The sequence below is a fragment of the Gobius niger genome (genome assembly GCF_951799975.1).
Source record: "Gobius niger genome assembly, chromosome: 11".
In the NCBI taxonomy this organism is placed as follows: Eukaryota; Metazoa; Chordata; class Actinopteri; order Gobiiformes; family Gobiidae; genus Gobius; species Gobius niger.
In genome coordinates this window covers 243,796-258,558 of record NC_136862.1, presented here as the reverse complement: position 1 = coordinate 258,558, position 14,763 = coordinate 243,796, and the positions used below count along the sequence as shown (strand labels likewise).

General features: G+C 44.7%; 1 protein-coding gene across 1 annotated transcript; it reads right to left on the bottom strand.

The window, feature by feature from the left end:
• Nucleotides 1–1,526: 1,526 nt before the first annotated feature.
• On the bottom strand, nt 1,527–14,172 carry LOC306970209 (deoxycytidine kinase 2-like). The gene is made up of 8 exons (XM_079566088.1): nt 13,969–14,172; nt 12,818–12,936; nt 11,929–12,012; nt 10,167–10,276; nt 4,621–4,768; nt 4,199–4,314; nt 2,950–3,049; nt 1,527–1,606 (listed from the first exon to the last, which is right to left on the bottom strand). Exons 1-8 carry the CDS (start codon nt 14,045–14,047, stop codon nt 1,580–1,582), a joined length of 783 nt encoding a protein of 260 aa, XP_079422214.1. The 5' UTR covers nt 14,048–14,172; the 3' UTR covers nt 1,527–1,579.
• Nucleotides 14,173–14,763: the final 591 nt, after the last annotated feature.

The following is a 14,763-nucleotide window of genomic DNA, read 5'->3' as shown; positions in this document are numbered from 1 at the left end:
TTTCTCCACAGTCAAAGGAACATCTGAGACTAAAGGTTTAAAACAGAAACAAACTGCCCCGGATGCCCTCCCTCCCTCCCTCCCTCCGGCGGCTCCAGATGATCTGAGGCCGCGCTGAGGAGCTCCTCCCGCGGCTGAAGGCTCTCACTCACCCGGGGGCTCCGCACGGGGGTGGGGCTCCTCGGTATCGCTCCTCTGGTATCGCTCCTCTGGTATCGCTCCTCTGGTATCGCTCCGGTATCGGTTGGTTCCGGCGGATTAAAGTGGAATAAAACGTGGAGCGCGAGGCCGGTCACTTTCACTAATGTCAATGTGACGTCAGCGCGCAGTACGTCAGTGGGGCGGCGAAACCACGCGAGAGCAGAATACAGGCCGCGCCCCCTCCTGGACAAACAGCGGAACTGCAGGTCATCCATTCACTCCGAATTAAAGACTTTACAGTAAAATACGATCCATGACTTTTATTCACCTTGAGGTGTTTTTACTTTGTTTTAGGTTTTATTTACTCTGAGCGGCTCCATGAGGCGAAACGTCACAAATCAGACTTTTCTGCTGAATGTTGGATTTTAATCTTTCAATAAATGAGTAAAAAAAAAACAATAAATCAGAAAAACCCTTTACATCAGTATAATAATAATAATAAATGATAATAATAATAAATGATAATGATAATAATAATGATAATAATAATAATAATAATAAATGATAATAATAATAATAATAATGATAATAATAATAATAATAATAATAATAATGATAATAATAATAATATAAAGTGGGCGTGCCGAATGCCGATGACACATTGACTCATTAAATCCACTGGAGACTTTTGTCATTGATCGTTTTATTCAGACACAGATTCACACAAATATAAAAACATTAAAAACAGAAACGACTCAAAAAAATCTGGAAAAAAGTCAAGTTAGGAAAAGATCGATCCGATACCGATTACTTCAACCGATACAATACCGGATACTTTACTCAAACGGGTTATTCTGAGGTAAAGGAAATATTTACACAAACAACGAGAACTCGATATCGATACTTGATCATTGGTATCGATACTTGATCATTGGGATCGATACTCGTCAGCTGATGTGACAGATGTTTCAGTCATGATGTTTTTCACTGGATCAAACTTTAAAACTTTACAAACAAAACTAAAAGAATGATTTAAAAACGGTTTCAGTCTGAGGGCGGGGTCTGGGGATGATGTCACAGGGGGATGATGTCACAGGGGGATGATGTCACAGGGGGATGATGTCACAGGGGGATGATGTCACAGGGGGATGATGTCACAGGGGGATGATGTCACAGGGGGATGATGTCACAGGGGGATGATGTCACAGGGGATGATGTCACAGGGGGATGATGTCACAGGGGGATGATGTCACAGGGGGATGATGTCACAGGGGGATGATGTCACAGGGGATGATGTCACAGGGGGATGATGTCACAGGGGGATGATGTCACAGGGGGATGATGTCACAGGGGGATGATGTCACAGGGGGATGATGTCACAGGGGGATGATGTCACAGGCAGTATTTACACTCATGTACAGCTCTGATTGGACGGTTCCTAAAGCGTGGCCAGGAAGTCCTTCACCTGAAACACACGGGACACCTGTCAATCACAGCTCTCAGTCGCCCAGGAGGAACTGCATCTCTGCTCCTGCTGTCTGGGGCAGTAGCAGAGATGCATTTGTAGTATTTGTGGTGGTAGTACTGCCCTCTAATGTCCTGTAATGCCCTCTAGTGCCCTCTAGTGTCCTGTAATGCCCTCTAGTGCCCTCTAATGTCCTGTAATGCCCTCTACCGCCCTCTAAAGTCCTGTAATGCCCTCTACTGCCCTCTAGTGTCCTGTAATGCCCTCTAGTGCCCTCTAATGTCCTGTAATGCCCTCTAGTGCCCTCTACTGCCCTCTAAAGTCCTGTAATGCCCTCTAGTGCCCTCTAGTGTCCTGTAATGCCCTCTAGTGCCCTCTAATGTCCTGTAATGCCCTCTACCGCCCTCTAAAGTCCTGTAATGCCCTCTACTGCCCTCTAGTGTCCTGTAATGCCCTCTAGTGCCCTCTAATGTCCTGTAATGTCCTGTAATGCCCTCTACCGCCCTCTAAAGTCCTGTAATGCCCTCTACTGCCCTCTAGTGTCCTGTAATGCCCTCTAGTGCCCTCTAATGTCCTGTAATGCCCTCTAGTGCCCTCTAATGTCCTGTAATGCCCTCTAGTGCCCTCTAGTGTCCTGTAATGCCCTCTAGTGCCCTCTAATGTCCTGTAATGCCCTCTAGTGCCCTCTAATGTCCTGTAATGCCCTCTAGTGCCCTCTAGTGCCCTCTACTGCCCTCTACTGCCCTCTACCGCCCTCTAAAGTCCTGTAATGCCCTCTACTGCCCTCTACTGCTCTCTACTGCCCTCTACTGCTCTCTACTGCCCTCTAAAGTCCTGTAATGCTCTCTACTGCCCTCTACCGCCCTCTACCGCCCTCTAGTGTGTAAATAACAAACATGTGAAACGACCCCGGGCTCTGAGGGTCTCAGCGTTAACTTCATGTAAATAAAGAAGTGTCTGAGTCTGGATTCATGAACCACATCCATGAGCAAACTCCCCCTGCTGGACACAAGCTGCCATTACACAGTTCCATTCATGAGTCGCAAACCAGGAAAAAAAGACTTAGAAAATACGGTGTCTTTGCAGTAGCAGTATTTGTAGTAGTAGTATTTGCAGTAGCAGTATTTGCAGTAGCAGTATTTGCAGTAGCAGTATTTGCAGTAGCAGTATTTGCAGTAGCAGTATTTGCAGTAGTAGTATTTGCAGTAGCAGTATTTGCAGTAGCAGTATTTGCAGTAGCAGTATTTGCAGTAGCAGTATTTGCAGTATAGTATTTGCAGTAGCAGTATTTGCAGCAGCAGTATTTGCAGTAGCAGTATTTGCAGTAGCAGTATTTGAAGTACCTTCTCTATGAGTTCCTCTTGTCTGATCTTGTCGTTCTTGAAGTCGTGGTTCACGTCCAGCACCAGAACCGGGAGGAGGTTCAGGTACGAGAACTCAGACCTGGACAAACAACAGGTACTGTAGTACTGTAATACTGCAGTACTGTAATACTGCAGTATTCATGTAGTAGTGACTGTACGCAGTATTCTGGGTCTGATTCTACAAGATTAGCACATGTAGAGACTGACATTTGAGCCCATTCCTCTTTACAAAACAACTCCAGCTCTGTCACATTAGAAGGAGAGCGTTTGTGAACAGCAGTTTTCAGGTCTTTCCACAGATTTTCAATAGGATTTAGGTCAGGACTTTGACTGGGCCATTCTAACACATTAATATGTTTTTATTGAACCATTCCATTGTAGATTTATCTTTGTGTTTAGGGTCATTGTCCTGCTGAAGGTGAATCTCCGCCCCAGCCTCAGTTCTCTTGTGACTCCAGCAGGTTTTCCTCCAAAATGTCTCTGTATTTGGCTCCATCCATCTTCACAACTATTCTTACAGTCTCCCCAGTCCCCACTGAGGAAAAGCAGCCCCACAGCATGATGCTCCCCCCCGTATATCTGACACTGGGGATGGTGCACTCAGGACCATGAGCAGTGTCAGGTTTGCTCCATACATAACGTTTGTCTCATCTGACCAAAGCTCCTTCTTCCACATGGAGCTGTGTCCTCCATATGACTTCTACAAACTTCAAACAGGATTTCTTATGTTCTCCTTTCAATAATGGCTTTCTTCTTCCACTCGTCCATGAAGGCCAGATTTGTGTAGATACGACTTATAGTTGTCCCATGTACAGATTCCCCCAGCTCAGCGGCAGGACTTCACAGCTCCTCCAGAGTTATCATGGGGGGGGGTGTTTCTGACCAGTGTCTCCTGGTTCAGTTTGTTAGTTTAGGTGGACGACCACGTCTTACTCTTTCCATTTCTGAATGATGGATTGGTGACTGAAGTAGTACTATAGTATTAATACTTCAGAGTCCTGTGGTGCTGGTAGTATTAGTAGTAGTAGTAGTAATAGTACTATAGTATAAATACCTGAGAGTCCTGTGGTGCTGGTAGTATTAGTAGTAGTAATAGTACTATAGTATAAATACCTGAGAGTCCTGTGGTGCTGGTAGTATTAGTAGTAGTAATAGTACTATAGTATAAATACCTGAGAGTCCTGTGGTGCTGGTAGTAGTAGTAGTAATAGTACTATAGTATAAATACCTGAGAGTCCGCTGGTAAAGCCAGGCCTCGTGTTTGTGGTGAAGTTGTTCCAGATAATCCAGAGGAAGATCCTGCTCCTCCTCACGGCCTCGAGTCAGTAACCTCTGCATACAGCACTGCAGTACACAGTACTACATAAGTACTACATACAGTAACCTCTGCATACAGCACTAAAATACACAGTACTACATAAGTACTACATACAGTAACCTCTGCATACAGCACTAAAATACACAGTACTACATTTGTACTATACTTGTACTATACTTGTATGTAGTAGTAGTACCTCTGGCTCCGCCCTCAGGTACATGGTAGTAGTAGTAGTAGTAGTAGTAGTAGTAGTAGTAGTAGTAGTAGTACTCGTACCTCTGGCTCCGCCCGCAGGTACATGGTAGTAGTAGTAGTATTCGTAGTACTCGTACCTCTGGCTCCGCCCTCAGGTACACGATGGCGTCCAGGTTGAGGGCGGGGCTAAACTGCTCCAGGATCCACTGATGCCAATCCTGATAAACCGACCACTCAGTCTCAGCCAGAGAGAGGCTCTCGTACAGGGCGGAGGCAAACACGTACCTGTGTACAAGTACATACAAGTACTACAGTTATATACAAGTACCAGAGAGAGGCTCTCGTACAGGGCGGAGGCGAACACGTACCTGTGTACAAGTACATACAAGTACTACAGTTATATACAAGTACCAGAGAGAGGCTCTCGTACAGGGCGGAGGCAAACACGTACCTGTGTACAAGTACATACAAGTACTACAGTTATATACAAGTACCAGAGAGAGGCTCTCGTACAGGGCGGAGGCAAACACGTACCTGTGTACAAGTACATACAAGTACTACAGTTATATACAAGTACCAGAGAGAGGCTCTCGTACAGGGCGGAGGCAAACACGTACCTGTGTACAAGTACATACAAGTACTACAGTTATATACAAGTACCAGAGAGAGGCTCTCGTACAGGGCGGAGGCAAACACGTACCTGTGTACAAGTACATACAAGTACTACAGTTATATACAAGTACCAGAGAGAGGCTCTCGTACAGGGCGGAGGCAAACACGTACCTGTGTACAAGTACATACAAGTACTACAGTTATATACAAGTACCAGAGAGAGGCTCTCGTACAGGGCAGAGGCAAACACGTACCTGTGTACAAGTACATACAAGTACTACAGTTATATACAAGTACCAGAGAGAGGCTCTCGTACAGGGCGGAGGCAAACACGTACCTGTGTACAAGTACATACAAGTACTACAGTTATATACAAGTACCAGAGAGAGGCTCTCGTACAGGGCGGAGGCGAACACGTACCTGTGTACAAGTACATACAAGTACTACAGTTATATACAAGTACCAGAGAGAGGCTCTCGTACAGGGCGGAGGCAAACACGTACCTGTGTACAAGTACATACAAGTACTACAGTTATATACAAGTACCAGAGAGAGGCTCTCGTACAGGGCGGAGGCAAACACGTACCTGTGTACAAGTACATACAAGTACTACAGTTATATACAAGTACCAGAGAGAGGCTCTCGTACAGGGCGGAGGCAAACACGTACCTGTGTACAAGTACATACAAGTACTACAGTTATATACAAGTACCAGAGAGAGGCTCTCGTACAGGGCGGAGGCAAACACGTACCTGTGTACAAGTACATACAAGTACTACAGTTATATACAAGTACCAGAGAGAGGCTCTCGTACAGGGCGGAGGCAAACACGTACCTGTGTACAAGTACATACAAGTACTACAGTTATATACAAGTACCAGAGAGAGGCTCTCGTACAGGGCGGAGGCAAACACGTACCTGTGTACAAGTACATACAAGTACTACAGTTATATACAAGTACCAGAGAGAGGCTCTCGTACAGGGCGGAGGCAAACACGTACCTGTGTACAAGTACATACAAGTACTACAGTTATATACAAGTACCAGAGAGAGGCTCTCGTACAGGGCGGAGGCGAACACGTACCTGTGTACAAGTACATACAAGTACTACAGTTATATACAAGTACCAGAGAGAGGCTCTCGTACAGGGCGGAGGCGAACACGTACCTGTGTACAAGTACATACAAGTACTACAGTTATATACAAGTACCAGAGAGAGGCTCTCGTACAGGGCGGAGGCAAACACGTACCTGTGTACAAGTACATACAAGTACTACAGTTATATACAAGTACCAGAGAGAGGCTCTCGTACAGGGCGGAGGCAAACACGTACCTGTGTACAAGTACATACAAGTACTACAGTTATATACAAGTACCAGAGAGAGGCTCTCGTACAGGGCGGAGGCAAACACGTACCTGTGTACAAGTACATACAAGTACTACAGTTATATACAAGTACCAGAGAGAGGCTCTCGTACAGGGCGGAGGCAAACACGTACCTGTGTACAAGTACATACAAGTACTACAGTTATATACAAGTACCAGAGAGAGGCTCTCGTACAGGGCGGAGGCAAACACGTACCTGTGTACAAGTACATACAAGTACTACAGTTATATACAAGTACCAGAGAGAGGCTCTCGTACAGGGCGGAGGCAAACACGTACCTGTGTACAAGTACATACAAGTACTACAGTTATATACAAGTACCAGAGAGAGGCTCTCGTACAGGGCGGAGGCAAACACGTACCTGTGTACAAGTACATACAAGTACTACAGTTATATACAAGTACCAGAGAGAGGCTCTCGTACAGGGCGGAGGCAAACACGTACCTGTGTACAAGTACATACAAGTACTACAGTTATATACAAGTACCAGAGAGAGGCTCTCGTACAGGGCGGAGGCAAACACGTACCTGTGTACAAGTACATACAAGTACTACAGTTATATACAAGTACCAGAGAGAGGCTCTCGTACAGGGCGGAGGCAAACACGTACCTGTGTACAAGTACATACAAGTACTACAGTTATATACAAGTACCAGAGAGAGGCTCTCGTACAGGGCGGAGGCAAACACGTACCTGTGTACAAGTACATACAAGTACTACAGTTATATACAAGTACCAGAGAGAGGCTCTCGTACAGGGCGGAGGCAAACACGTACCTGTGTACAAGTACATACAAGTACTACAGTTATATACAAGTACCAGAGAGAGGCTCTCGTACAGGGCGGAGGCAAACACGTACCTGTGTACAAGTACATACAAGTACTACAGTTATATACAAGTACCAGAGAGAGGCTCTCGTACAGGGCGGAGGCAAACACGTACCTGTGTACAAGTACATACAAGTACTACAGTTATATATTTTCTTTACAGCAGGACATGGTGCGTTGTCATGATGAAGATGAAGAAAGTGGTCATTTTCACTCCTTCAGGGATCCTAAAGGGCCGACCAGCTCTCTCCACATGACTCCGCCCCTCCTTACTGACTCCGCCCCCTCCTTACTGACTCCGCCCCCTCCTTGCTGACTCCGCCCCCTCCTCACTGACGTCACACAGCCCCTCTGGAGGGTCCGACACCTTCATATTCAGAGACTCCAGCTTTATAGCAGCTGTTCTCTTAATCTGAAGTGTTTGTCTGGCTGAAACCGTCCTCATTGTGTCTTTATCTGCACAAACCCGAGTGTCTCTGCAGGAGTCGGCCTCTGTGAGAGTTTCCTCCAGATCTGAATCTGCTGCAGCCTCAGCGTTTCAGAGGAAATAATGTTAAAGACTCAAGATTCAGGCTTTTACATCTGTCAAAGGGTTAAAAAGTACACACATCTCTCGTAGTAGTAGTAGTAGTAGTATTCGTAGTACCTGTCAGAGTACACAGATCTCTCGTAGTAGTCGTAGTAGTAGTAGTAGTAGTATTCGTAGTACTTGTCAGAGTACACAGATCTCTCGTAGTAGTAGTAGTAGTATTCGTAGTACCTGTCAGAGTACACAGATCTCTCGTAGTAGTCGTAGTAGTAGTAGTAGTAGTATTCGTAGTACTTGTCAGAGTACACAGATCTCTCGTAGTAGTAGTAGTAGTATTCGTAGTACCTGTCAGAGTACACAGATCTCTCGTAGTAGTCGTAGTAGTAGTAGTAGTAGTATTCGTAGTACTTGTCAGAGTACACAGATCTCTCGTAGTAGTAGTAGTAGTATTCGTAGTACCTGTCAGAGTACACAGATCTCTCGTAGTAGTAGTAGTAGTATTCGTAGTACCTGTCAGAGTACACAGATCTCTCGTAGTATTCGTAGTACCTGTCAGAGTACACAGATCTCTCGTAGTAGTAGTAGTATTCGTAGTACCTGTCAGAGTACACAGATCTCTCGTAGTAGTAGTAGTACTAGTACCTGTCAGAGTACACAGATCTCTCGTAGTATTTGTAGTAGTAGTACTAGTACCTGTCAGAGTACACAGATCTCTCGTAGTAGTAGTATTCGTAGTACCTGTCAGAGTACACAGATCTCTCGTAGTAGTAGTAGTAGTAGTAGTACTAGTACCTGTCAGAGTACACAGATCTCTCGTAGTAGTAGTAGTACTAGTACCTGTCAGAGTACACAGATCTCTCGTAGTAGTAGTAGTACTAGTACCTGTCAGAGTACACAGATCTCTCGTAGTAGTAGTAGTATTCGTAGTACCTGTCAGAGTACACAGATCTCTCGTAGTAGTAGTAGTACTAGTACCTGTCAGAGTACACAGATCTCTCGTAGTAGTAGTAGTATTCGTAGTACCTGTCAGAGTACACAGATCTCTCGTAGTAGTAGTAGTAGTAGTACTAGTACCTGTCAGAGTACACAGATCTCTCGTAGTAGTAGTATTCGTAGTACCTGTCAGAGTACACAGATCTCTCGTAGTAGTAGTATTCGTAGTACCTGTCAGAGTACACAGATCTCTCGTAGTAGTAGTATTCGTAGTACCTGTCAGAGTACACAGATCTCTCGTAGTAGTATTCGTAGTACCTGTCAGAGTACACAGATCTCTCGTAGTAGTAGTATTCGTAGTACCTGTCAGAGTACACAGATCTCTCGTAGTAGTAGTATTCGTAGTACCTGTCAGAGTACACAGATCTCTCGTAGTAGTAGTAGTAGTATTAGTACCTGTCAGAGTACACAGATCTCTCGTAGTAGTAGTAGTAGTATTAGTACCTGTCAGAGTACACAGATCTCTCGTAGTAGTAGTAGTAGTATTAGTACCTGTCAGAGTACACAGATCTCTCGTAGTAGTAGTATTCGTAGTACCTGTCAGAGTACACAGATCTCTCGTAGTAGTAGTATTCGTAGTACCTGTCAGAGTACACAGATCTCTCGTAGTAGTAGTATTCGTAGTACCTGTCAGAGTACACAGATCTCTCGTAGTAGTAGTATTCGTAGTACCTGTCAGAGTACACAGATCTCTCGTAGTAGTAGTATTCGTAGTACCTGTCAGAGTACACAGATCTCTCGTAGTAGTAGTATTCGTAGTACCTGTCAGAGTACACAGATCTCTCGTAGTAGTATTCGTAGTACCTGTCAGAGTACACAGATCTCTCGTAGTAGTAGTAGTAGTAGTAGTAGTAGTAGTATTAGTACCTGTCAGAGTACACAGATCTCTCGTAGTAGTAGTAGTAGTATTAGTACCTGTCAGAGTACACAGATCTCTCGTAGTAGTAGTAGTAGTATTAGTACCTGTCAGAGTACACAGATCTCTCGTAGTAGTAGTAGTAGTAGTAGTAGTAGTAGTAGTAGTATTAGTACCTGTCAGAGTACACAGATCTCTCGTAGTAGTAGTAGTAGTAGTAGTAGTAGTAGTAGTAGTAGTATTAGTACCTGTCAGAGTACACAGATCTCTCGTAGTAGTAGTAGTAGTATTAGTACCTGTCAGAGTACACAGATCTCTCGTAGTAGTAGTAGTAGTATTAGTACCTGTCAGAGTACACAGATCTCTCGTAGTAGTAGTATTCGTAGTACCTGTCAGAGTACACAGATCTCTCGTAGTAGTAGTATTCGTAGTACCTGTCAGAGTACACAGATCTCTCGTAGTAGTAGTATTCGTAGTACCTGTCAGAGTACACAGATCTCTCGTAGAACTGCACTGGCTTCTCGGCCTCCTGCAGCTTCACAGACGGAGGCTGAAGCTGAGAGCGGATCCTGCTCAGACACGCGTAACTCTGGAACAAAGAAGACTCTCGATCATCCAGGAGGAACACACCATCATGTTAATGAAGACTCTCAGTCATCCAGGAGGAACACACCAACCCGCACTCTCAGTCATCCAGGAGGAACACACCAACCCCGCACTCTCAGTCATCCAGGAGGAACACACCAACCCCGCACTCTCGATCATCCAGGAGGAACACACCAACCCCGCACTCTCGATCATCCAGGAGGAACACACCAACCCCGCACTCTCGATCATCCAGGAGGAACACACCAACCCCGCACTCTCGATCATCCAGGAGGAACACACCAACCCCGCACTCTCGATCATCCAGGAGGAACACACCAACCCCGCACTCTCAGTCATCCAGGAGGAACACACCAACCCCGCACTCTCAGTCATCCAGGAGGAACACACCAACCCCGCACTCTCAGTCATCCAGGAGGAACACACCATCCCCGCACTCTCGATCATCCAGGAGAAACACACCAACCCCGCACTCTCGATCATCCAGGAGAAACACACCAACCCCGCACTCTCGATCATCCAGGAGGAACACACCAACCCCGCACTCTCGATCATCCAGGAGGAACACACCAACCCCGCACTCTCAGTCATCCAGGAGGAACACACCATCCCCGCACTCTCGATCATCCAGGAGGAACACACCAACCCCGCACTCTCGATCATCCAGGAGAAACACACCAACCCCGCACTCTCGATCATCCAGGAGGAACACACCAACCCCGCACTCTCGATCATCCAGGAGGAACACACCAACCCCGCACTCTCGATCATCCAGGAGGAACACACCAACCCCGCACTCTCAGTCATCCAGGAGGAACACACCAACCCCGCACTCTCAGTCATCCAGGAGGAACACACCAGTCATCATGTTAATGAAGACTCTCGATCATCCAGGAGGAACACACCAGTCATCATGTTAATGAAGACTCTCGATCATCCAGGAGGAACACACCAGTCATCATGTTAATGAAGACTCTCGATCATCCAGGAGGAACACACCATCACGTGTTAATGAAGACTCTCGATCATCCAGGAGGAACACACCAGTCATCATGTTAATGAAGACTCTCGATCATCCAGGAGGAACACACCAACCCCGCACTCTCGATCATCCAGGAGGAACACACCAATCATCATGTTAATGAAGACTCTCGATCATCCAGGAGGAACACACCAGTCATCATGTTAATGAAGACTCTCGATCATCCAGGAGGAACACACCAGTCATCATGTTAATGAAGACTCTCGATCATCCAGGAGGAACACACCATCACGTGTTAATGAAGACTCTCGATCATCCAGGAGGAACACACCAGTCATCATGTTAATGAAGACTCTCAGTCATCCAGGACCGATCATCATGTTAATGAAGACTCTCAGTCATCCAGGCCCGCTTTTACTTTATTCATCAGGAAAGTCTCACTGAGCAGCAAAGACACAATCTCAAATCTCACAGTAACATTCCACACACATCATGAGAAACAGCTACAATTCAAGTAGTAGTAGTACTATAGTAGTAGTTGTAGTAGTAGTACTATAGTAGTAGTACTATAGCAGTACTATAGCAGTACTATAGCAGTACTATAGCAGTACTATAGCAGTACTATAGCAGTACTATAGTAGTAGTATTTGTACCTGGAAGGTGTAGGACCAGCGCGTGGGTTTGCTGTAGAGCATCTGCAGGAGGTTTCCTCCACTTTTCTGAGAAGAGCTCAGCTCCTGGACGAACGAGAGCAAACTTTACAAATATTCATTGTGGTACAAACATACACTGGATTATACTTCATACTTTATACTTACTTCATACTTTATACTTACTTCATACTTTATACTTACTTCATACTTTATACTTACTTCATACTTTATACTTAGTCAAATCTACTGAAACTGAAGGATCTGATCAAATATTATTATGATGTTCAAAGCTAAAAATGATCCATCACCAGCCAGAGCCACCAGGGGGAGCTCTGACTCAGAACAATGATCCATCACCAGCCAGAACCACCAGGGGGAGCTCTGACTCAGAACAATGATCCATCACCAGCCAGAACCACCAGGGGGAGCTCTGACTCAGAACAATGATCCATCACCAGCCAGAACCACCAGGGGGAGCTCTGACTCAGAACAATGATCCATCACCAGCCAGAACCACCAGGGGGAGCTCTGACTCAGAACAATGATCCATCACCAGCCAGAACCACCAGGGGGAGCTCTGACTCACAACACCCACCAGCTGAGGGCGCTCCATGTTTTAGACAAACATTCTGTAGTAGTAGTATCAGTAGTATTGCAGTAGTATTGCAGTAGTATTGCAGTAGTATCAGTAGTATTGCAGTAGTATTGCAGTAGTATCAGTACTACTGCAGTAGTATCAGTACCTGGTAAATATCCTCCTTGTCCGTCTGCAGTAGTATTGCAGTAGTATCACAGTAGTACTGCAGTAGTATTGCAGTAGTATTGCAGTAGTATCACAGTAGTACTGCAGTAGTATTGCAGTAGTATTGCAGTAGTATTGCAGTAGTACCTGGTAAATATCCTCCTTGTCCGTCTGGACGTTGCACCACTTGGCGATGGGTTCAGGAATCACCTCCCACTCGTCACTCGACTTCTCCAACAGACGCACGAACGTGGACTTCCCCGCCGCTAAAACATGTACAACAGGAACACACAACATATATATATATATATGTGTATATATATATATATATATATATATACATATATATATAAATATATATACAGATACAACATAAAGATATTTAACATGAGCGTGGACTTCCCCACCGCTAAAACATGTACAACAGGAACACACATTATATATATATATATATATATATGTATATATATATGTATGTATATATATATATGTATATATATATGTATGTATATATATATATGTATATATATATATACAGATACAACATAAAGATATTTAACATGAGCGTGGACTTCCCCGCCGCTAAAACATGTACAACAGGACTCTAACATGAATATAACCTGGACGTCACACATGGACCAGGTCACACTGGGGTCAGAGACTGAGATGAAAAACTGTGGCTTTAACATAAACAAAAACAACAAAAACACTTTAAACTTTAAAAACACAGGAAAAGCTTCACTGAAACTGGGACAATGTGAAGTATTTTAATAACGCGCAGAAACAATGAAGTCCCAGCTTTGCTCAACAGAATATTACACAGTGTGTTTGAATATAAATATAATATAAATATAAATATAATATAAATATAAATATAATATAAATATAAATCTCTTCTTCTCCAGAGCAAAGTCTCATCAGGATCGAACAATAACAAACTTTCCCTCCAATAATCTCAGTCAGTGAAAACACAAAATAAACGCTTTAAACGCGTCTTTTTGGGGTCGTGACGTCACTTCCGCCTCTGCCGAACCGGTCCGCACCAGAACCAGAACCAACCCAGAGATTTACACCGAGTTTGAGCCGAAAACACGGCGGGATTTGGCACTTCGGTTCAGAATGTGTGAAAAACTCAGGCAGGTTCGTCCTCACGCGCGGTGCTCCCGTTCGTGACGCGTTTACGGGAGAATAACGGCTCCTCGCGGGAGTATCCGGGGCTAAACACGAGCATAAAGAGATAAAGTGTCCCTAAAGGAGAGGAAAGGGCAGATAAATGAGTCAAAATGAGGCGAACTGACCGATGTTTCCCTCGATGGAGATCTTCTTGTGTTTCCTCGCGGACTCGCCGTGTCTCAGTCTCTTCGGGGGCGTCGCCATGTTGGAAATGTTTTAAATGTTTTAAAAGTTTTAAAAGTTAAAAACAGTCTCGTTCCGTCTGTGTCGCCTTTCCTCCGGTTTCCTCCCGGTTTGTCGTGAGTTTGTGTTCAGGTGCCGCGCGCGAACAGAAGTCAAACCGCGCGCGCGCCTCCCGTTATCGCCACTTCCGGTGAAAGAGGAGCCACATCCGGGTTGTTATTAAAGCATAAAAATACAAATAAACGAGCACTAATAATAAAGAGGGTTTTACTTTTTCTCTATTGTTTGTACATTTTTATCATTTTCTTTTATTTAATGTATATTTTTCAAATCTATTTCCTTTTTTTCCTCTTTTTTTTTTTGAGTGACATTTTCTCCAGTTCAGTTTTACCCAAATCTAAAAGCTTCTCGACCGGGGCTGACAGTGTATAGGCCAGAGCAGCGCCTCATTTGAAAGCTAAGCCCGACAAAACTGATTTTTAACTTGATTTTGTTCCTCTTTTGCTCCTCTTTTGTCGCTGTTTTATGTCTTTTTGCTCTGACATGTTAGAGGCGAATGAACCATCTCAGGGAGGGGCCCCCTGGTGGTCCCAGAGTCAGGACTAAACACGCTGACGAACTCCACGCTGAATGGCCTTGTGCATGATTTGTGCTCTACAAATATATATTGTTTGTTTCTTTTGCGTTTTCATGCTTTTTTTTTTTTTTACGGTATTTTGATGCTTTGTTCAAATAGT